We start from the raw sequence: 22,924 nt of genomic DNA, 5'->3' as shown, positions 1-22,924 counted from the left end.
AAATAAAAATATAGAACAATAAATAGAAAGAAAGATAGAATATATAAAAATATGACAATCAAATAATGGGAAAGTTATGTTTTTATGTATCCACAAACAAGTAGATTACATATTATGTTTGTTGAGTGTCAAGGATAATGTATAAAAAACTTATACTGAAGAAATTATTTGGTAATTAAAATTTCAAGAGAAATGCAAGAAATTGTATTTATTAATTAATAATTTAATATTATAGAGTAATATAATTTGATACATCAAATATATTTATTTCTTCTTTATGATAAAATAGTTATATGATATGGTTGAAGTTATAAGAAGTAAAATTTATGAAGGTAAAGGAAGAAAAATTTTAATATTACATATATTAGATGGAGAATAAATTAAAATTAATTAATAATATAATAATTTATAGTTTCTTAAAGGAATGAAATGGTTAAATATTTCACAGGAATATCTCAGAATTTTGGAAAAAGTTTATGTACAATATCTGAAATGTTAAATTGTATTGTTTGTATTGGGAAAAAAGTGAATCAGAAACCTTTATTATTTAAGATGAATGCACTTATTTTGTTTGTTAATTATAGTGCATTAAGGGGGAATTGTTAGATTTTAAATTCATTAATATTTATTATGTGATAAATGTTTCTGAATCATTGGTTTAAACATGGTAGCTTTTGAGGACAAGGTCAGTATAGGACGACAGTACACCTGTTGTAGTGTAGACCACATCTATTCTTGAAGCCTACGTCAAGAAAGTGGGTGGAGATGTTACTTAAAAATACATAAGTGGGTGTTAACGTTCATCACCTACCTTCTTTGGAAGCTAGTTTTATGCTTAGCTTAGCTGTTAAACCTGTATAAGTATCCATGTGGTGTGCATAGTGAGGGAGGGAACCTCAGGGTCACCTGACCCGACGAGGGGCTCGGGGTCATCGGAGAGATGGGGGTGGGGAAGGGACCCTCCCCCAGGAGAAAGATCATACCATCATACCATCATATTATCTTTCCTCCGTACCAACCTGCAAATGATGTTTTACCAGCTGTAACAATGTAAGCATAGACTGTTGTTTGCTGTCATATCTTTGTAAGAATAAACATCGTATAATGAAGAAAACCTATGTCTGTATAATGGGAACCAAGAACGTCTGGAGGAGGAGAGTTTTGACACATCGCATGACACATGTTAGAGGAAAATGTCCCCTCTGTGCTCTGCCTCTCGTCTATCTCTCCCTTCCCCCACATTTAACACGTAGAGTGCGACCCCGGCCTGGTAGGCCATCGCCGGGGTCCGTTAGATGCGCACGCCCTGAAGGTGGGTGCCGCACCTGGAACCCGCAAGGAACCACACAAAATGGCGTCTGCTACAGATATACTCTCCCCCAGCATGCCCCGCGAGGGAAAACTCCTCCAATTGGCTGCTGGGGAAAAGCGGCTCCACCAGAACCCCTCTAGCGCCACCTGTCGCCCAGGGGTAGAATCAACACCCCTGGAGCACAGGATGACCTACAGGACAGTTCAGGAATGACAGCAGCCCAGAATTTAGCAAATTGTGAATGGGAGCAAAATAACTCTCCCATTCCCCACTAACTTTAGCGTAGTGCCCATACTGAAAGTAAGGGGGCGCTACATATACACTTTGATTTTAGTAATAAACTGATCTTTAATAACAGTATTCTATTCTATTCCATCCCAGAGCAGGAGGTCTCAGGCCACATCAGAGGGCTCTGCGGGCCACTGGTTGGGCACCCCTGCCCTACATACAGAAATCACACAACTTTCACTTTTATAGCTTGAACTTTTTTTCAGTACATGGACCTAAATTTGATTTATTGACATAAAGCTTGCATTTTATGTTTAACAGAGAACCTGTTCAATTATGTGAGACAAGGGATCAGAGATATAGAAGGTAAGTCAGAGCAGTAGAAGACATATGAATTGTTATGACACACTTATAGTAGTATTCTGTACACATTTGATTTCTGTCTGTCTTATATACTGTATATCCACAACCTAAATGCACAGACATGAACAGTATAATGAATTAGAATCATGCATTGTGTTTCTACTGTTTTGAACTGTTATAATCCAAGAACAAAAATGTAATCTATTGCTGTTTGCCAGTTCTCAAATGTGGTGGTTGCATTACTTTTCTTTTATCAGGCTCTTTTAACCTATTTTATTTACCTGGTGATCCTTCCAGTAACACACTATCTCTCCTAGAGTGACAACACTCACTCAGTGTACTTATCTATAGAGGAATAGCTTTATCACCCTAGAACTGTAATGCCGCGTACACACGACCATTTTTAATGGTCTAGAAAAAACAAAGTTTTTTTCAACCGATTCTTGTCAAGCCTGCCTTGCATACACACGATTGTGAAAAAAAAAAATGCTCGAGCAAAGCGTAGGGGCCGTACAACACGTACAACGGCACTATAAAGGGGAAGTACCATTCGGATGGCGCCACCCTTGGGGCTGCTTTTGCTGATTTTGTGTTAGTAAAAGATTGGTGAGAGACGTTTCGCACTTTTCAGTCTTCGCGCTTTTCAGTCTGTTACAGCGTGATGAATGTGCTATCTCCATTACGAATGCTAGTTTTACCAGAACGAGCGCTCCCGTCTCATAACTTGCTTCTGAGCATGTGCGTTTTTTTTATCCCGTCGTTAAAGCCTACACACGATCGTTTTTTCACGAAGTGAAAAACGACAATGTGAAAAACGACGAGAATTAGAGCATTTTCTAAATTTTCAATGGCCATTTTTCTTTTTATGAAAAATGCTCTGGAGCCTACACACAATTGTTTTTAAAGCGGGGGTTCACCCAAAAAAATTTTTTAACATTACATTCAGCCGAGTTGTCTGAATGACAATCAACTGTTTTTTTTATTTTATCCCCGTACATACCGTATTTTCACCGCCGCTTTCGGGTATGTCTTCTGCGGGACTGGGCATTCCTAACTGATTGACAGGCTTCCGACCGTCGCATACAGCGCGTCACGAGTTGCTGAAAGAAGCCGGACTGCGAGTCGGCTCTATACGGCGCCTGCGCACCGACGTTAGGCTTTATTCGGCAACTCGTGACGCGTAATATGCGATGGTCAGAAGCCTGTCAATCAATTAGGAACGCCCAGTCCCGCAGAAGACATACCCGGAAGCGGGGGTGAAAATGAGGTATGTACGGGGATAAAATAAAAAAAAAACAGCCGATTGTCATTAGGACAACTCGGCTGAATGTAATGTTAAAAATGTTCATTTTCACGTCATGAAAAACGGTCGTGTGTTAAAGCTGAACTCTGGGATAAGCAAATATTGTTTAAATAAAAGAGTGATATGTATTCTTCCTGTACACCTTCTTCATGTACTTTGTGTATTTCTTCCAGATCTGTGCAGTAATCCATTGTGAAACTTTGCCTTTGTGTAGGAGCTTCCTGTAATAAAGACCAATCAATGCTGATCTCTGTCCTTGTGCAGGATGACTGGTCTTGTCTCCACCCCCTCCTGTAGTTTTCTGCAGGCAGTCTGTAGTGGGTGGAGCCTGCTGGGTCCCTCCCACAGCTCTGCTCTCTGAACAGGTTATGTACAGCACAGTAATGATGTCAGTGCTAAGTTTACAACATTGTCAGTTTGCTACTCGAAATAAGATGCTTACTGGATTTCTGGCAGATCAACAGGTATTTTTTTACACTTGTTAAACAGACGTAAAAACAGACGTAAAAAAACATAAAAAAAGACACAGAACACAGGCTTTAAATAATATGACATAAAAAATACAAAAGTTGGCTTGTAATCCACTGGTTATGTGTGGGTGACTCCGTGTAGACAAATACATAGTACACTCTCGTACATCCCTCCACAACCTCACTACAACCCCACTCCATACAATGCTGACACCTCTCTGTATTCCTCATGGTACCTCTGGATGTTCATGTACTTGCGAACTGCTGATGTCATATTAAAAAATAATTTGTTTTCACAAACCATCGCATTTTATTACTGAATGGAAAGCACCCAATGGTCTATGGTTTTCATAAACCACACCATATACCCCCTATGGACCAGAGCAATTTGAAATTTTCTGTTATTGGTCTTTATTTGGTAATATGTTTGTCATTACTTAGGATAACAAAGCATTACATTTTTTTTTTGTGGGACAAACTAGCCTCTCTTTTGGCAATATTGTCTTGCAACAAAAAAAATTCTATGTAATCTATAGACAAAAACATGTAAAAAAAGTAACGAAAAATGAGTTTGGTTAAAAAAATGTTTTACTGTAAGTAAAAAAACATACAATTTGTCCCATTTAAAATGACTTTAAAATTATGTTACTTCAAAGAAATGTTGTTTTTTTTTTTAATTAAAATTTGTGTATTTCTTTTTGAGACACGTTAACCAACAAAACTAATGAAAAACAAAAAATGTTAATGGTAAAAAAAGAAACATATTAGCAGAAAAATAAGGGGAGCAAAAGACTTAATTAGAGCTGATTGTGGTTAAAGTGATTGTAAAGGAAAAAAAAATTATAAAAAAAAAATAACAAACATGTGGTTTTGCACAGAGCAGCCCTGATACTCCTCTTCTTGGGTCCCCCACTGGTGCTCTGGGCCCCTCCCCCTTGCCACGTGTCCCCATAGAAAGCCGCTTGCTGTGGGGGCACTCGTGCATGCGTGCTCGCTCCTGAGCCGGCTCTTTGCATCCATAAGAAACAGAGAGTGCAGGGTAGCCCCGCCCCCTGCTCCCACCTCACTGGCTGTGATTGACTGCAGCAGGAGCCAATGACTCCTGCTTTGGCATCTCAGCCAATCAGGAGGAAGAAACCGGGGAGAGCCACGGATCTCATACACATCGCTGGATCGAGATCAGGCTTTAACTAAGGATTAATAGGCGTTGAATAGAAATGCATTTTATAACATTTTTCCACTTGTAAAATGAATTTAATTGATGCTCTCTATTTTCTCGCCGGGTTTCCAGGCAGAGTGTTTCCTGACGAGAAAATTGATCGTCTGTATGCTTACCTGTCCGAAGGTAAACCTGTGCATGCTCGCTAAGCCTTCGACACATGCGCGGTAGCATACAAGGCATAGTGTGGGTTGTAGCAAGATGGTGGCGATGGCATCGAATGTGACGAGCGCCGGCTCGTCATAGTCGATGACGTCACCACGTTCTTGCCATTCAAAAGAATGGCGGTTCTTTTGAATAGCCGTCTGTATGCACAGCTTTGCAAGAAAAGCTTGCCAGGAATCCCGTCAGGAAAGCCAATGTTTTTTTCCTGACGGGATTCCCGGCCGTGTGTACAGGGCTTTGACAGTGCAAATATTAGGAAGGTAAGTGACAGTGATATTTTATTGGGATTTTTTTTTTAAATTGACTGTGCTCAGAGTAGAATATATGATGTGTGTCCTGATATTCTGTGTTTTTGCTTCTTAGCTTGCTCTGTCTTCCTCCTCCAGGGTTCTGCATCGCCTGTGGCACTGAACATATCATCGGTGGGCACCCCCTCTTTATTGGAGGCTTCTGCCATAAATGTACGGTAAGGTAGCAACACAAGGTAAATGTCTGTTTCCTATTCATACAGTAAAGGACACCGGCTCTTCAATCGTTAAGAAGCTGCAGGAATATCCACCTATATAATCCTTCCCACTTCCAGTTACCCTCAGTTATTTTTTTCTTCTTAGTGTCCTTAGGTGATGGACCTCATCTCTCTACTGAGAGAAGAATACCTTATTATAGGGTTTTTTTTTGCCTATCCCTCCGTGGATCCTTGGTTAATGATATTCTAAGATGATTCTTCTAACAGGCTGCATCATAGCCACTGCATATTTCAATGCAGCTTCTGGCTTGGTGTACTTCTTTGCAGAGCCTTGGGCAACCATACCTGGACTTCGCTTGGTGGAAGATGTGCAGTTGCCCTGTAATTTTACTCTGCACTAGATTCTTCTGTGGGTGCTCCCCTCGGTATGTAGTGAAATGCATGATGTTAGCTGCATAGTGGCACACAGGTCCAGAGCCATGGTCTGCCTGGTGCAGAGCCCCATCCCCGAAGACCCCTGTGACTTATAAATGCTGGGCACTTCGGCATCCCCCTTTCATTACTATTGCTACGGTTGTGAGTACCCCTTGGAGGACAATTTTACAGACATGGCAGATCACAAGTGCATGAAGAAGAGGTCAGATGGACTCAGGCTCAGCTTTTAGCTCATTTGAGGGGTAGTACATCTATTCATAGAACTAGTACCCTTTCCTCTGATGGTTACCCCTACTCTGACTCCCTGCCTACCATCAACAGAGGCCTACCATGGGCAGAATTTCTGGCCTTACTGAGGCCATAGATAGCAGGAGTTACAGCTGTGCCCCTATGACCTCACCTTCTGAAACAGTCTTTGATTTCACCCTGAGTGAATGAGGAGGAGGAGGTGAATCAGACTTCCTGTTTGAACTTCCTGCAAGGGTCTTCTTGCTTCTCGCTCCACCATTGCTATGTGCTTCAGACAAGTTATCATTGGAACCTACAATCTGAAGGTAGGGTTCATGCATTCCCTGTTAACACACACTGTACCAGATCTTTTAGTTCTTCTTGGTCTTTTCAGCATCAGGCATATGTTTCTCAGATTTGCAAGGCTGCCACCTGGTCTTCTGTTCACACATTTGTTAACCACTAGCCGACCAGCCACCGCAGTTTCACGGCGGCAGGTCGGCTGCGCAAAACGACATAATGGTCCAGGGCTGAAGTGGTTAAAGCGGTAGTAAACTACTGTTTTTTTTTTTTTTTTAGATCCTGCACGGTAAAGCCATTATGTGCTAGTGTGCATCACATACTAGCACATTATGTGAAATTTAGCTTAGAACGAAGCCATCCAGCGGTGTGCTGTCACCCCTGAAGTCACTTACATCTTCACCCGGTCTTCCTTCCGGGTTCACAGACTCCTATTGTGTGAGTGGTCAGAATGACGTCCCACGCATACATGCTGATTAAGTCCCGCCCACTGTGACGTAACGTGGATGGAAGGACGGAAGTCATGTGACGTCACCACAGCCATCACTGACTTTATGCACACAAATGCTGGAATACCAGGCACTGGGTTACAGTGCCTGACTTGTAAGTTTTATTCTGTTTTTTAAAGAACACAAAAGTTTTTGCTTGTGGAGAGCACTATATATATATATATATGTTCTTTTATTTACATGATCAATGTGGCTCTGGAGTTTGGTTTCCTGCAATTGGTATAGCTTATCAAAGAAAGGACCCATTAGGATATGTTGTCTGTATTGGCTGACCGGTGACACGTTATTACACTCCGTGAGGGAAAGTGCATATGACCCTCTCTAATTAAAGGGTTCATTCTGTGAGGTGAGCGGCCATTTCTTCCATTGGTGGAGGATTTCCCACAAAGTCACCGCCATGTTTACCATATTGTAGCACCACTGAAGATATCACACATTGGTGGACCTTTGACATATGGAATTATTATTAGCGCTGCACTGTCTTTTTTTTTATATTTTACTGTATGGGATTTGAATGATTGACCCTAAGTGTTCAGCAGCTTCAAAAAGGCTTACTATTATTGAGCTAGTTGCTTTTCTTTATATTTGCGTGAGTGGCCAGAGACGCAATGATATCACTCCCATGCATACACACGGGACCCACCATCCATGGCACAGGACTTTGAAGGAACAGCATGGTATGACATGGTCTTTAGAGCGCGTGCACCAGTGATGTCACTGGCTGCATCAAAAGTAAATATCTACTTAACGGTGCAAGTTTAGGAAATATTTACTGTACCTATAGGTAAGCCTTGCTTTAGGCTTACTCATAGGTAAAAGTCATGCATGGGAGTTTACTCCCACTTTTAAAGGGGTTGTAAAGGAAAAAAAAAAATATCCCTAAATACCTTCCTTTACCTTAGTGCAGTCCTCTTTCACTTACCTCATCCTTTGATTTTGCTTTTAAATGTCCTTATTTCTTCTGAGAAATCCTCACTTCCTGTTCTTCTGTCTGTAACTACACACTGTAATGCAAGGCTTTCTCCCTGGTCTGGAGAAAGCCTCTTGAGGGGGCGAGCAGGAGTGTCAGGACGCCCACTAACACACAGCTCCTTTCTCTATCTGCAAAGTAGAGAGTGCTTTGACTTGCCTGCTCGCCCCCTCCCCCCTCAAGAGGCTTTCTCCACACCAGGGAGTGTAGTTACAGACAGAAGAACAGGAAGTGAGGATTTCTCAGAAGAAATAAGGACATTTAAAAGCCAAATCGAAGGATGAGGTAAGTGAAGGAGAACTGCACTAAGGTAAAGGAAGCTATTTAGGGAAAAAAAAATTCCTTTACAATAAGGTGACCAGATTTTCTAAATGAAATCCGGGGACATATTTTTTCTTTACTAGTAATGGCAACAATCAGCGACTCTCTGCCCGCCTCACAGCCTCTCAAGTCTTACTCTCCGGGCCCCGGCTACTACTGGATGGGGAGCGGAGGAAGATCACTCCGCCAGGGAAGGCAAGGAGATAGGCAGGTGGCTGGCCAGGATTTAAGCCAAGGCCGAAGAACATGCGAGCAAAGCTGAATGGGCATGCACCCGAAACTGAAGAAATATTCCCTCCGCTCCGACCAGCACATGATCATCAGAAAGGGGCACAGTTAATGGGAAAAATACAACCCCCCTATGCTAGTAGGCACGGCGGAGCGGGGGTGTGTAATTCAAATGTTTTTTATTTTAATTCTGCACTGACTGTCTTTGAAATTGCCCTTGCCCCTTATTAAATCCAATCTGGGGACACAACCAGGGACAGACTTGGTCCGGGGACAGTGTCCTCAATCAATCAGGGCACTGTCCCCTGAAACTGGGGATGTCTGGTCACCCTACTTTACAACCCATTTAAGTCCTACTAGGTGGATGTTCAGGCCTCTTCTGGTGACTTTAATTCATTAAAGGTTCAAAGCTGCTCTCTGAGTTTATCAAGCCTTCTTGACCGATTTTGTGGGCCTGTTTGCTGTGTTGCTCACCCCTCCATTTGGCTGTTCACAACTAAGAGAATAGATTTGTGTCTTACCAGGAACATCTGTTTCGTGGACTACAGTGCAGGACACAGGACCCTTCCCCCTGTTCTTATGATCTCCCTATTGCTTTCTACAAAATTGAGGCTAGCTGGAAGTGGGAGGGGTTAAATAGGGGGATGCAGCTTCTTTAACTTTTGCCAGTGTCCATTCACTTGAAGGTAACTGCATATAACCCACTGGTAATGATTAAAGACCCTGTGCCCTGTAGTGTACTCCGGGAAACAGATTTTACTTTTAAGTGAAGTGGATATTATAAATAAGGCAAAAAGTCCTCCTTTTCTCTCGCTCTGCCTTCTTGCCTTTTCTCCTTCTCTTTCTTTCTAATCAATTTTGTCTTTCTTTTTCTTTTTTCTCCTCTCTTCTCTCTTAATCACTCCATCTCTCGTTTCCCCTCTCCCCCATCTCTCTCTGTCCCTCCTTTTACTCTCCTTTTCAGTTCCGTACTCTCCAATCTCTCTCTATTCCTTCTCTCCTCTGTTTGCCATTTCTCTCTCCCCCACATCCCTACTTTTTCCCCCCACACTTGCTCCAATCTCTCTATCTCTCCCTCTCCACCATAGGAGTGGTTCTTGAGTTGGGGTTATCAGATGGATGATGAAGGTCGCCAGTGTTACTGCAGCATCTGCTGCTCTGGGAAAGAGATCCTTGTGTGCAGTAATCGCTACTGTTGGAGGTAAGTACATTTAGAACCTTGCAAGACATTTCATAATAATAATAATAGGAAAGGGACTTTTCACACAGGTCTTCCCTTTCAGTTCTTGTCACAAGTTATACTGGAATGCCGAACAGTTTAATTATTGATTACCTCTTGTGCCCATTGATATGGGTTATATAATGCTTGTTGCCTGGAACTTTATCCTTCGATAATTTCTGTGTCTAGAGTTGCCTACATGATGTTTAAGGAGATATAGCACTCTAAAGCCCTGTACATACGATCAGTTTGTCCACTGAAAACCGACCGATGGACTGTTTTCATCGAACAAACCGATCGTGTGTGGGCCCCATCGGTTTTATTTCCATCGGTGTAAAAAATAGAACGTGTGGATAAAAAAACTATAGAAAATCTGATTGTCTGTATGGAACTCCATAGGTCAAAAATCCACGCATGCTCAGAATCAAGTCAACGCATGCTTGGAAGCATTGAACTTCTTTTTTTTCGGGTCGTCGTGTTGTACGTCACTGCGTTTGGACACGATCGGATTTTTGACTGATGGTGTATAGGCAAGACTGATGAAAGTCAGCTTCATCGGCTATCCGCCGAAAAAATCCATCGGATTAGATTCCATCAGATATCCGATCGTGTGTACAGGGCTTTAGGGGTTGATTTACTAAAATTGGAGAGTGCAAAATCTGGTGCAGCTCTGCATAGAAACCAATCAGCTATTAGGTGTTTTTTTTTGTCAATGCTTAATTGAACAAGCTGAAGTTAAAAGCTGATTGGCTTCCATGCACAGCTTCACCGGATTTTGCACACTCTAGTTTTAGTAAATAAACCCATATGTGTCTACAGTTCCCTCCATTACAGTACACAAAGTTTGGATTTTTTTCCAGACTGAAGACCACGATACTGAGCAAGACTGATAACACATTATCTAATGTACATTACAATTAGCTTTTATGCTATCTTAAATAATGTTCTCCAGAATACAGAACTGCGTATTTTAGACAGTGTCTGCTCTAACTTTTTCCAGGCGTTTCTGTTTAGAATGTGTGGATTTGTTGGAGGGAGAGGGGTCTGCTCAGGCAGCCAGAGAAACAGATCCCTGGAAGTGTTATATGTGCCGAGAGATGTTGGTGAGTGGTCTACTGCAAAGACGCCATGATTGGCCCTCTCGCCTCCAGACTCTACTGACCAACAAGAATGATCCGAAATATGTAAGTGATGTGCTCAGCGTTTTCCAACATTGTCTAAAGCTAACCATTTCTCCACGAGCCTAACAAAGTTGTCTAGGGTACATGCAGGTTTATTTTGCATGCTATGTCCCAGCACTAAACCAGTCATGCTTACACTCTATGGTCCCACCACTATCAAACACTAATGTTGTTATTATTATAATATATGGCCCAGACATATATCACAGTGCTGCACAGAGAACACTGCACAAGTTACAATGGTCAATCCACACCAGAGGAGCATACACTCTAATATCCCAACCACAGTCACTCACTCCTATTATACATCTAGATAGCTCTGAAATATTTTGCAGTGCTGTACAGAGAACAGTCACATAACTTTCTGGCCATGGTAGACTCTATGTAAAGGGCAACCTGAAGCATCGCTCTGCGGAGAACCATGGTTGTCCAAGAGTAGAATGTGGTGGGGTGAAGGAGACAATGGACTACTTCAGTGCCCCTTCAATATAGAAGTCTACAAGGGGGTGGGTGGGGCTCTGGTTATCCCTTTTCTTTCCTGCATGAGTTATGCAGAGTGGTCGGGCCTTTGAGACACATCAGGATTTTGATTTTGAGACACTTTTTCTAGTTAGCTTAGTAGTTTGTTTCTTCACATGGAATGCACGGTGTCAGGTTTCCACTCTGAAAAAAGTCCTTCCTGTCGAGGTGGTGGTGCACAAAATTTTGGGTTAGGTTGGGAAGATTCAGGGTCTTGAGAATCACAGGTGGTGGCCAGGGGCCTTGACAAAGTCATGGAATAATGTCAGGTCTCCAAAGCTGCTGTTTGTCCGTCTCTGGGTGTGCGGCTTTCTTTCTGTCCCCTAGATTTTTATATAAGATTGTATTTTTGAAAAAAGGCTTGCTGCATGTGTAAAGGTTTCTTAGCCTGAGGGGGTGTTTAGGTGTAGGTTATGGCTTTGTTTAGGTTGATATATTTCATTTTCTTTGTTTTTGCTATGCTGATGTAAGCTATTTTTGATTATATACTGTATATTTTCATTTATTTTGTATATGTGTAAATATGATTTTATTGTGTTTGTAAGATTTTTTAATGAACAAAAATGTACACTCTAATGTTCCACCACAGTCACATGCTATTATTATAGATTTATTATAGTACTGGCATATTCCACAGTGCTATACAGAGAACAATGAGCCATTCATTAATATCTGCACCCGAGGAGCTTACACTCTAATTTGCCCACCACAGCCACACACCGTTATTAATATACATTTATAAATCTAGCGGGTGTTGAAACCAACACAAGGGTCCCTCTGTACTGTTGGGCCCTAGTGTATAATACTAGTCATTGTACCACTCCATCCATCTGGATAAGACAAAAAAAAATTCTTAATGTCGTCCTTTTGTTTCCAAGGATCCTATAGTTCTATATCCACCAATCCCAGCGGAGAATCGGAAGGGAATTCGGGTCCTGTCTCTCTTTGACGGAATTGCAACAGGTGAGCTGATATTCAGATGTTGTCCTGTAAATCCATACTGTACCTGTGATAGTGTCATATTTCATAACCACTTAAGGACCGTCCCACGTACATATACGTCATCACTTTAAAGATGAATATCTTGATAACAGCAGCAGCTGCTGCCCCAACCGAGATATTCATATTTACCGTGGCCGGTCCTGTAAACGATAATGGTGGTCTCCGCGGCGGATTCGCTGCAAGATCATCGTTATCGGCGGCCAGAGAGGGGCCCCCCTCCCGCCGCTCTCCCTTGCCCTCTGCCGCTTACCGGAGCTGTCGGGTCCTTCACACATACGAGTGAGGGCAAGATGGCCCCCACCCGTCTCCATAGCATAGCAGGGAGGAAGCGACGTCAAAACGTCACTTCCGCCCATGCTTCTTAAAGGCACATTTTTTGTTGTCATTTTTGCAAATAACAATTTTTTTTTTTATTGCAATTTAGTCTAAATATGAGATCTGAGGTCTTTTTGACCCCAGATCTCATATTTAAGAGGACCTGTCATACTTTTTTCTATTACAAGGGATGCAATAGGAATAAAAGTGACCCATTTTTTTTTTTTTTTAAAACAGTGTAAAAAAAAAAAAAAAAATCAAAATATAAAAGAAAACAAAAACATTTTTTTTAAAGCGCCCCGTCCTGACGAGCTAGCGCGCAGAAGCGAACGCATACGTGAGTAGTGCCCGCATATGAAAATGGTGTTCAAACCGCACAAGTGAGGTATCACCGCAATCGTTAGTGAGAGCAATAATTCTAGCCCTAGACCTCCTCTGTAACTCAAAAGATGCAATCTATAGAATTTTTTAAACATCGCCTATGGAGATTTTTAAGGGTAAAAGTTTTACGCCATTCCACGAGCGGGCGCAATTTTGAAGCATGTTGGGTATCATTTCACTCGGCGTAACATTATCTTTCACAATATAAAAAAAAAATTAGGCTAATGTCATGGACCTTGGAATGCGGAAATGTTCATCCTTGAAATCTGTTACACAGTGGGGGGTCTTCTGCTCTGTCTTAAGGCTCCAGGCGGCTTCATTGTTCTGTGTCTGGCTATTGTATACATTGATTGCCCCCTGGGGCTTCTGTCTCATTACACATAGCAGTCCTTCTACTCAAGCTATCGGACCAATCCCTGCTGAACTCATTTTCAAGTCCTCATTTGCATTGGTAAGAGGACCTGAAGGAGAACTACATGTACTTTACAATTGACCAATAGGAAAGCGGTTGTTGGGGGCGGGATGTTCCAAATTCTGTATAAAAGTGTGTTGTGTGCTTCCAATAAAAGTCTTCCTGTTTGAACTTACATACAGCCTGCCTGGTGTTTTGTTCTAATGGATTCCGAACGGCACATAGCTGTAGTTCGGATCCCGGAGCCTTGGATGACTGAACCATCAGACGTTGCAATCTGCAATCTGATCCAATAGTAGCAGAGGAGTGTCGGGAGAGCAAGGGTCTCGTTACAGCTAACTTTATTGTTGTCTTATTTTTTAATTCAAAAAAGTGATTTTTTCCCCCAAAAAAGTGCGCTTGTAAGACCGCTGCGCAAATACGATGTGACAAAAAGTATTACAATGACCGCCATTTTATTCTCTAGGGTGTTAGAAAAAAATATATAATGTTTGGGGGTTCTAAGTAATTTTCCAGCAAAACATTTTTTTTTTAACTCGTAAACACTGAGTCTGAAAAACAGGCTCGGTCCTTAAGTGGTTAATAATATGCTAGCAAAGTTTGAATACAAGCTGCGGTTGTACAGTGATACATTACTCTGATTTTCTCTGTTACTGCAGGTTTGTTGGTATTGAAGAGCCTGGGCATTGAGGTAGAGCGCTACATTGCATCAGAGGTGGATGAGGCTGCTATTACAGTGGGTACAGTGCGACACCCTGGGGAGATCACCTATGTGGGGGACATACAAGAGATCACGGGCAAACAGGTCAGTGTTGGCACATGCCCCTCACAACTGGAAAAGGGAGATCAGTCTAAATTGAAGGAATAATTATCTGTGCTTTCTTGCAATGGAATCATTCTCTTGAAAGTGCATGGTAAATATTTTTGCATTTATATGTATTGCGTGTGTGAAGACTAGAAAATCATTTTTTTTAAATGTTGATCAGGCTAATCTTAACTGTTTTGCTTAAAAAAAAAAGCTATACAGCTAAAGAACATATTACACACACACAACTAAATGAGTCAGAAAAATGACTTCTTCCTTTCCCTACTCTGGTCATTTGTTACTGAATGGAGTTTTAATTAGAACGAGTCACAAATGGAGAAACTAGTGCCCCTCTCTCTTATAAAAACCTAAAATTGCCTTGCAAAATAATTATCACAGTGCCTCTTGTATTACATGATTATTTCTAAAATATACATATTGTGTTAAAAGAAGTTGGGCTTCTTTTATTTTCAAAAATCATACTTACCTTGGTGGATACAGCATCTGTCTGGTGCTGCATCTGTCCCCCGCAGGCATGTGGGCTAGGGTGACCACGTGTCCCGGATTGCCCGGGACAGTCCCGCATTTTGCAGGTCTGTCCCGGGCACCTTCATTCCAGGACAATACAGTGTCCCGGAATGAAACTGACACAGCCACCCCCCGGGGCAATCTGATGCCCCCAAAAAAGACCGCCACATCAACACTTTACTCGCTGACAGCACTTGTCCTGGCTGGGAATGCCTGGAGGAGCACAATCTCCACCCCCTGCTTGTGACTGGAAAAATCATAAATCCTGCCTCTTGTGTCCAACCAATCACTGTGCTTTAATTGGTTACAGCACAAGCTGATTTTGGGGAAGGGAAGGGTGTCCCTGAATGGTAGTTTGGAAATGTGGTCACCCTAATGTGGGCAGATCCTGACTTTAATTGTCCCGATCTTGCCCAAGACTGACTCTGTGTCGTCTGCTGACAGCGGGCTTCAGCTGTCTGCTGAAAACTGGTCACAGAAGTGTGGAACAAACTGCACTCCTGTGATCCACAGAAGAAGTACAGCCAAACAAGGTTTGTCTGTACTTCTTCTTTTACAATATAATATTATATTAATACTATTCCTTTTATAAACTTGTATATGTAAAAATATACATTCACCGCCCACTTTATTAGGTACACCTTGCTAGTACCGGGTTGGACCTCCTTTTACTTTCAGAACTGCCTTAATTCTCCATGGCAGAGATTCAACAAGGTGTTGGAAACATTCCTCAGAGATTTTGGTCCATAGTGTCATGTAGTTGCTGCAGATTTGTTGGCTAAACATCCATGATGCGAATCTCCTGGGTAGGATGGATCCATGCTTTCATGTTGTTTACACCAAATTCTGACCCGACCATCTTAATGTCGCAGCTGAAATCGAGATTCATCAGACCAGGCAATGTTTTCCCAATCTTCTATTGTCCAAATTTGTGTGAATTGTAGCCTCAGTGTTCTTAGCTGACAGGAGTGGCACCGGTGTGGTCTTCTGCTTCTGTAGCCCATCTGCTTCAAGGTTCGATGTGTTGTGCGTTCAAAGATGGTATTCTGCATACCTTGGTTGTAACGAGTGGTTATTTGAAGTTTCTGTTGCCTTTCTATTATCTTAAATAGTTATCTCTAATCTATTGTCTGCCCATTCTCCTCTGACATCAACAAGGCATTTTCCTCCACACAACTACCACTGGATATTTTCTCTTTTTCTGACCATTGTCTGTAAACCTGAAAGATGGTTGTGTGTGAAAATCCCAGTAGATCAGCAGTTTTTTAAAATACTCAGACCAGCCTGCCTGGCACCAACCACCATGCCGCATTCAAAGTCACTTAAATCCCCTTTCTTTCCCATTCTGATGCTCTGTTTGAACTTCAGCAAGTCGTCTTCACCACGTCTAGATGTCTAAATGCATTGAGCTCCTGCCATGTGATTGGCTGATTAGCAATTTGTGTTACCAAGCAATTGGACATCTGTACCTAATAAAGTGGCCAGCGAGTGTATATTATAAAATTGACCCAGTATCTTTATAGTTTCCTGCTAAAGAACACCGCCAGGCCAATATGTAGGGATATTGTGTATTTGTACCCTAAATTATTTCATGTACCTAAAATATGTTTCTGTGTTTTGCTGCCACATGCTGGTTGAAAGATGAAATTGGTCATGCAATAGGTGTGACTACACTAATGAACTGAAAGAGGTGTGTAAGTAGGTTTACAAAAGGGGGATAGCTGAGGGTGGGTGTCATCAATGTGGCTCTCTTGAGTAATTCAGAGAGCAGACAGGAGTTGGAGTAGTCTGCAGATCTGCAGCATTTGAAATGTGTTGTCTTCCTCCTAATGGGAGGCATTGGAAGGGATGTACATAAACATCTGTAAATAGTATTTTTACGTTTTTTTTTTAAGTAATACATAAAACATCTATAGTTTAGTGTTAATGTTTCTTTAGTACCGGTATATCATTTTTTTTATACCATGACTCTTCTTTGCAGATTGAAGCCTGGGGACCCTTTGACTTGGTACTTGGAGGAAGTCCGTGTAATGATCTTTCTGTGGTCAACCCAAATCGTAAAGGCCTTTATGGTATACCAATCATCATTCATTTTATAGTGCCCCTTGGTTATGAACTGCATATTTAAAATGGTTGTAAACCCTTACCCAGTAAAGTCACTAGCCTCAGATGATGCACAGAGATGAAACAAACCTTCCTATAGGAGCTGATTGGAAGGAAACCCCACCCCCCCTCACACAACACACAGGAACAGAGCTGAGGCTGTCAATCACAGGCTGTATTCCCATACCCGCTGACAAAGTCCCACCCATAAGACGTAACGTATACAGGGAGAGGAGTTACGCATGACGTTACCCGCGGCCATTTCCTTGGTTGGAAACTTTTGTATATGCCTTCACACCTGCACTTGGCTTGAAGTGCTATGTTTGTATATACATTTTATTATCATCCATTGGAATACATGTTTTAAAATGGAGAGCATTAGATCCCTTTTTTATGCTTTCATACCCGTCATGTGATTGGATCGTCTTACCACTGCCAGACTTCATGATATCGATTCCCCAGTGTGTGGGATACATGCTGTGTGACCTATTCAGGTTGAATGCTTGAGGTGAGAGGCTAGCACTTCTTGTGGTGGATGGGCTGCACTCATTCTTGTCACTGTTTTGTCTGATATCAAGCACTATTCTGACTTGTTTGTGAAGCGATTTATCCCTTGTGAGACCTCTATGCCTGGCCTGTATAAGCAGATATAATCACTGAGGACAATCCTTATCAGATAGCTTGAACTCACCAATACCGATTCCATTCACAGAAGTTGCTTTAATCCAAACATCAGAATACATCAGATGACAGGTTACAGCAGACGAACAGGTTGTAGTATTGTGCAGTCAAAAGATGATACTGCCTGTAGCTTCTTATGCAGAATACATGTTCCCTTGTTACATGCGGCCTGATAAGCTGTTCCATTAAGCAGGAAGTATAAACTGAGGAAGAAGGATGGAGCATACATAGAAAGGAAGTGTGTCATAGATCAGACAAAAGAAAACACAGAGAATATGTGCATTACCACAAAAGGTCACTAGATGGTAGCATGTAAACTAAACATAACATACATAGGAAATGCTTAAAGGGGTTGTAAAGGAAAACATTTTTTTTCAGAATAAGCATCCTTTACCTGCAGACATTCCTCTTTTCACTTCCTCATTGTTCGTTTTTGCTCAGAAGTTGCTCTATTTCTTCTCTGTTTTGGTCACTTACTGCTTGTCTGATTTTACTGACCACCGTGACGGGAGGCTTTACTGCGGTGGTCAGTAACGTGCTCACCCCCTCCTGGGAACTACATCTGTGTGGCAGGATGCTCTCTACATGTTAGGCGGCGTACAGACGACCGGACAGTCCGCTGAAAACGGTCCGCCGGACCTGGGCAATTCAGTAAGGGCTGTCTCACCACTCACCCTGCTCCTCCTTCCTTCTCTCTTTACATTCAATACAGAATAATGTGACTTTGTTTCCCATACATTTGTGAACATTATTTCATTTACCATTAGTGGCTGGTAGGGGAAGCGGTTCGATTATGCCCCACTTCCTTTGCTGATTTTTCTTACTACTATGTTGTGAACAGGCTGTTTGTAGTGTGTCAGATGTCTAGCAGGACTCGGAGATATTAGTGATCCTTATATTTTTTACTAGGGTCCTGTGATAGTTTCCAAAAATGCAAAATCATTGTGGGTATTGTGTAGATGGTTGTTCCTTTTCGCTGTGTTTAAAGCCAAGCTCTGTCTTTCTGTCACTTTAAAATAGTTTGTTTGGACCAAGTGGGCCCAAATGAACTATTCCCTTCGCTAACAGATTTGCCCGCTGTAAACGCTGTATAAACAGTATGTAGTATACTGTGTTCTGGCAGCCAATCAGAGGATGCCTTGTATTCATTCAGAAAATACAAAGCTTCCTGGGAATGGCTGAGCAGTTCTCAGCCCAACTTGATTTTGTTCTGGGAGCAAAATATGACCTGGGAAATGTAGAAGGTCCAGCTAATACCATATAGAAAATTTGAACTTAGACTTAAAAAAAATTACAGTTTAGACACAGAAGCATGTAAACTGCCATTTTCAACCTTTTCTTTTGAAACGACTGGTTGTATGGCTGTCTTGTGGAACCAGAGGCTTTGGTGCTTTGAGTTATACTTGCTGCATGTTCATCCTAAATGGGCGACTCCACAATCCTAAAGCCAGGGATACCCAGAAAAACTTGCATTTTCATAAGAAGGTCAGCAATAGTCTGAGCCTGTTGGTCAAAGACTACCCCGATCCATCACATTTTATACATTTTTCCTATGAACAGGGGGAAGTGGACAGCTGTTTTTTGATTTTCCTCGTCTGCTGCACAAAGTAAGGCCAAAGCCAGGAGATGACCGAGCCTTCTTCTGGCTCTTTGAGAATGTTGTGTCGATGGACAAGCAGTTCAGCAGAGCCATTACCCAGCACTTGGAGGTAAGGTAAGACCATTGGTCTTATGCTTTCTGGTGCCATTAGCTTCTTCCTTTGGACCATTAAGGAGACAATTGAAATAGTTTTGTTATATCTGTTTGATAAGTATAAATAAAATACCTGTTGATCCTGCCAGAAACCCAATGCTGTCCTGTGCACCGTTATCTCAAATAATATCAGGGGAGTTATTCAAATTGTAGGTCCTCCCCCCAATGTTATGGGGATGAGAAGACAGGGAGGTTTTCTGTAGTCTGAATATACTTCCTGTTCTAAGATGACATCTCAGATCCTCTATGGCATAGGTGTCAAACACAAGGCCCGCGGGCCAAATCTGGCCCTCCAGGACATTTCATGTGGCCCTCGTACTTCTCCTACAGCTGCAGGAGAGCTCCAACCCTCCTCTAGACCCTTACTTTCTGCTTTAAACAATGCATCCAGCTTCTTCCCAGCAGCAGCATACAGCACACTGTGATGTAAGGGAGAGTGTGGGACTTGACTTCTGATGGTGGGATGGCTCTTGACATGTAATGTGAGGGGAGGGGATGCGTTGGACATCTAATCTTACAGATACAACCGGCCGTTTTGAGGACAATCATAATGCTGATGCGGCCCACAATGAAGTTTAACACCCCTGCACTATGGGTACAGTACAGTTGGTGAGAATAGCCATCAAAACACAGGGGGCTAGATTCAGCATTGATTTACACCGGCGTATCTATAGATACGCCAAGTAAATTCAAAGCTGCGCCGGCATACCTTCTTTCTGTATTCAGAAAGCAAGATATGCCGAAATTAGCCTAAGATCCGACTGGCGTAAGTCTCTTACACCATCGTATCATAGGGTGCATATTTACGCTGGCCGCTAGGTGTCGCTTCCGTCGTTTTCGGCGTAGAATATACAAATGACCTAGATACGCCGATTCACAAACGTACGTGCGCCCGGCGGAATTTTTTTACGTCGTTTGCGTAAGGCTTTTCCGGCATAACGTTGCTCCTGCTTCTATGAGGCGTACGCAATGTTAAGTATGGACGTCGTTCCCGCGTTGAATTTTGAATTTTTTACGTCATTTGCGTAAGTCGTTCGCGAATAGGGCTGGACGTAATTTACGTTCACGTCAAAACCAATACGTCCTTGCGGCGTACTTTGGAGCAATGCACACTGGGATATGTACACGGACGGCGCATGCGCCGTTCGTAAAAACGTCAATCACGTTGGGTCACCACCCGTTTACATACTCATTGAATTAGGCGCGCTTACGCCGGCCCCATTTACGCTACGCCGCCGTAACTTAGGAGGCAAGTGCTTTGTGAATACAGCACTTGCCTCTCTGATTTACGGCGGCGTATCGTAAATACGATACTCTACGCCGCCATAACAATGCGCCCGGCTACCTGAATCTAGCCCAGGAAGTGTGGCTGGACAGAATAGATATTTTTCCTCCTATCTTTATTTGATATAAGGAAAATGTAAAACTCAGATATAAATTCATAAAGATATACAGTATGTTAGGGAAAGAGAGGGGTACAGGTGGAAAAATACATTCTGATTACTAAATACAACAGTAATAGGAAATGTGGACTTTTATTTTTTGTCATCTTAAGGTATATGAATTAATGATTATCCCGGAAAAATGAATGGATGGGATTTTAACGGCGCCAAGAGAAAATTACTTTACTGTAATTTTCTCTTGGTGTCGCTTAAATCCCATCCATTATTTTTTGGGGTATTATAACTGTAGGGATGTGGCATCATTAGAAAGGGGTACTTCCGACACAATTGTGTTGAATTAATAATTAAATGTTAAGAGCCTGTTTACAACTTAGGCCTAGATTCACAACCGAGATAGGACGGTGTATCTGGAGATACGCCGTCGTATCTCTGTGTTGCGCCGTTGTATCTATGCGACTAATTCTTAGAATCAGTTACGCATAGATATCCATTAGATCCGACAGGCGTAAGTCTCTTACGTCGTCAGATCTAAACTGCATTTTTTTTGGACCGCTAGGTGGCGCTTCCGTCGAATTCCGCGTCGAGTATGCAAATTAGCTAGATACGCGAATTCCCGAAGTAAAGTTACGACGTTTACGTTAGGCTTTTCCCGGCGTATAGTTGCCCCTGCTATATGAGGCGCAGCCAATGTTAAGTATGGCCGTCGTTCCCGCGCCGAAATTTGAAAAAGTTACGTCGTTTGTGTAAGTCGTCCATGAATGGGGCTGGACGTCATTTGCTTTCACGTTGAAACCAATGACGTCATTGCGGCGTACTTTGGAGCAATACACACTGGGAAATTCCACGGACGGAAAAACGTCAATCACGTCAGGTCACAGTAGTTTAACATAAAACACGCCCCCCCTTCCACATTTGAATTAGGCGGGCTTACGCCGGCCGGGGGGGGGGGGGGAGTGTATGTGCGGGTAAGGTACTGTATTTATGTGTAATTGGGATTGTATTTGATGTTTAAATTGTAATAAAAAAAAATAAAAAAGATTGATAATTTTAAAATGGCAACCCATATGGCCAAAAAATTGTTGTATGCCATTTTTTTTGGCAATGTAGTACACCACAACACATGGTAGTGCATAGACAGTTGCTAATGGATCTGGTGTCCCCATTGCTAGATTTCTCCGCTATTCCTGTTACAGTGACATTTCAAAATCTTGGATCCTCTCATTTTCAGTCCTGCTAACAATGATCACCAGGACAGGTGGGTGGGGGCACAGACAGCAATAAAACACTATTTCATATTAACCAATTGGCTCAACCGTTATTAAATCTGCTTATAGTTTTTCTTCCTTGCCCCCATTGTAACTCTAATTTACATTTTTATCTATTAATCTTTCTGTTTTCATTACATATCTTATTTTAGATCCAGTGATGTCATCATAGGGACTTTGTGCCTCTCTATACAATGCAGGCATATCCTGGCTGGTAAGAGGAGCTGGTGAGGTGCTGTACATAGCTTCCTAAAAACATCACAGCACCCTGCCCTCAGCCCTCTTGGATCTAATATCCACTTCAGGATCTGATGTACCGTTCGGCAGGCAGGAGAACAAATGATGCAATTCAGTTTTCCTTGCTTTGCTTCTGCATAAGAGATGTTGCTAGCATGAAGAAGTGGAGGGTGCATATGCATTGTTGGCAAGGGTGTACGGTACAGGGTTAAGGAAATGAAAGTAAAAATTATTGCAGGTTTAGTGACTCTATAATTACTTTATAACTCCATCCTGCCTTTGCATTAGCTTGGAGTTCCTTTCTAATCTCTTCTCCTCCTTGCAGATCAAGCCAGTTTCAATTGATGCCAGCAAAGTCTCACCTGCACACAGACTACGCTACTATTGGGGAAACCTGCCGGGTATGGACAGGTGAGCGAGACTCCGACAGCAGCTGAATGAATAAAATTTGGCATAAACTTTCCAAATAAGTTGCAGCCTTTAGGACAGCAGATAATCTTCAAAGTTCTTTAAAGAATGGTTGTGCATGAGTTTATTATTTTTATTACTGATCTAACCATGTTGTTTCACGGTCACATGATTTAAAATTTTTTTTTTGATATG

At 42.1% G+C, this 22,924-nt stretch overlaps 1 protein-coding gene across 1 annotated transcript in view; it reads left to right on the top strand.

Annotated features, from left to right (window-relative positions):
- The window catches only part of LOC120935600 (DNA (cytosine-5)-methyltransferase 3A-like), an 80,658-nt gene that overhangs the window by 32,448 nt on the left and 25,286 nt on the right, over window positions 1-22,924 (top strand). Inside the window, exons 9-17 of the mRNA XM_040347649.1 lie at window positions 1,862-1,906; window positions 5,447-5,526; window positions 9,606-9,718; window positions 10,737-10,920; window positions 12,315-12,399; window positions 14,206-14,351; window positions 16,861-16,951; window positions 19,224-19,372; window positions 22,647-22,732. Coding sequence (XP_040203583.1) covers window positions 1,862-1,906; window positions 5,447-5,526; window positions 9,606-9,718; window positions 10,737-10,920; window positions 12,315-12,399; window positions 14,206-14,351; window positions 16,861-16,951; window positions 19,224-19,372; window positions 22,647-22,732 — 979 coding nt within the window. The remainder of the gene's footprint in view (window positions 1-1,861; window positions 1,907-5,446; window positions 5,527-9,605; window positions 9,719-10,736; window positions 10,921-12,314; window positions 12,400-14,205; window positions 14,352-16,860; window positions 16,952-19,223; window positions 19,373-22,646; window positions 22,733-22,924) is intronic.

The sequence above is a fragment of the Rana temporaria genome, chromosome 4 (genome assembly GCF_905171775.1).
Source record: "Rana temporaria chromosome 4, aRanTem1.1, whole genome shotgun sequence".
NCBI lineage: Eukaryota > Metazoa > Chordata > Amphibia > Anura > Ranidae > Rana > Rana temporaria.
Note: the sequence above shows the minus strand (reverse complement) of the source record. Positions and strands in the feature narration are given on the sequence as shown.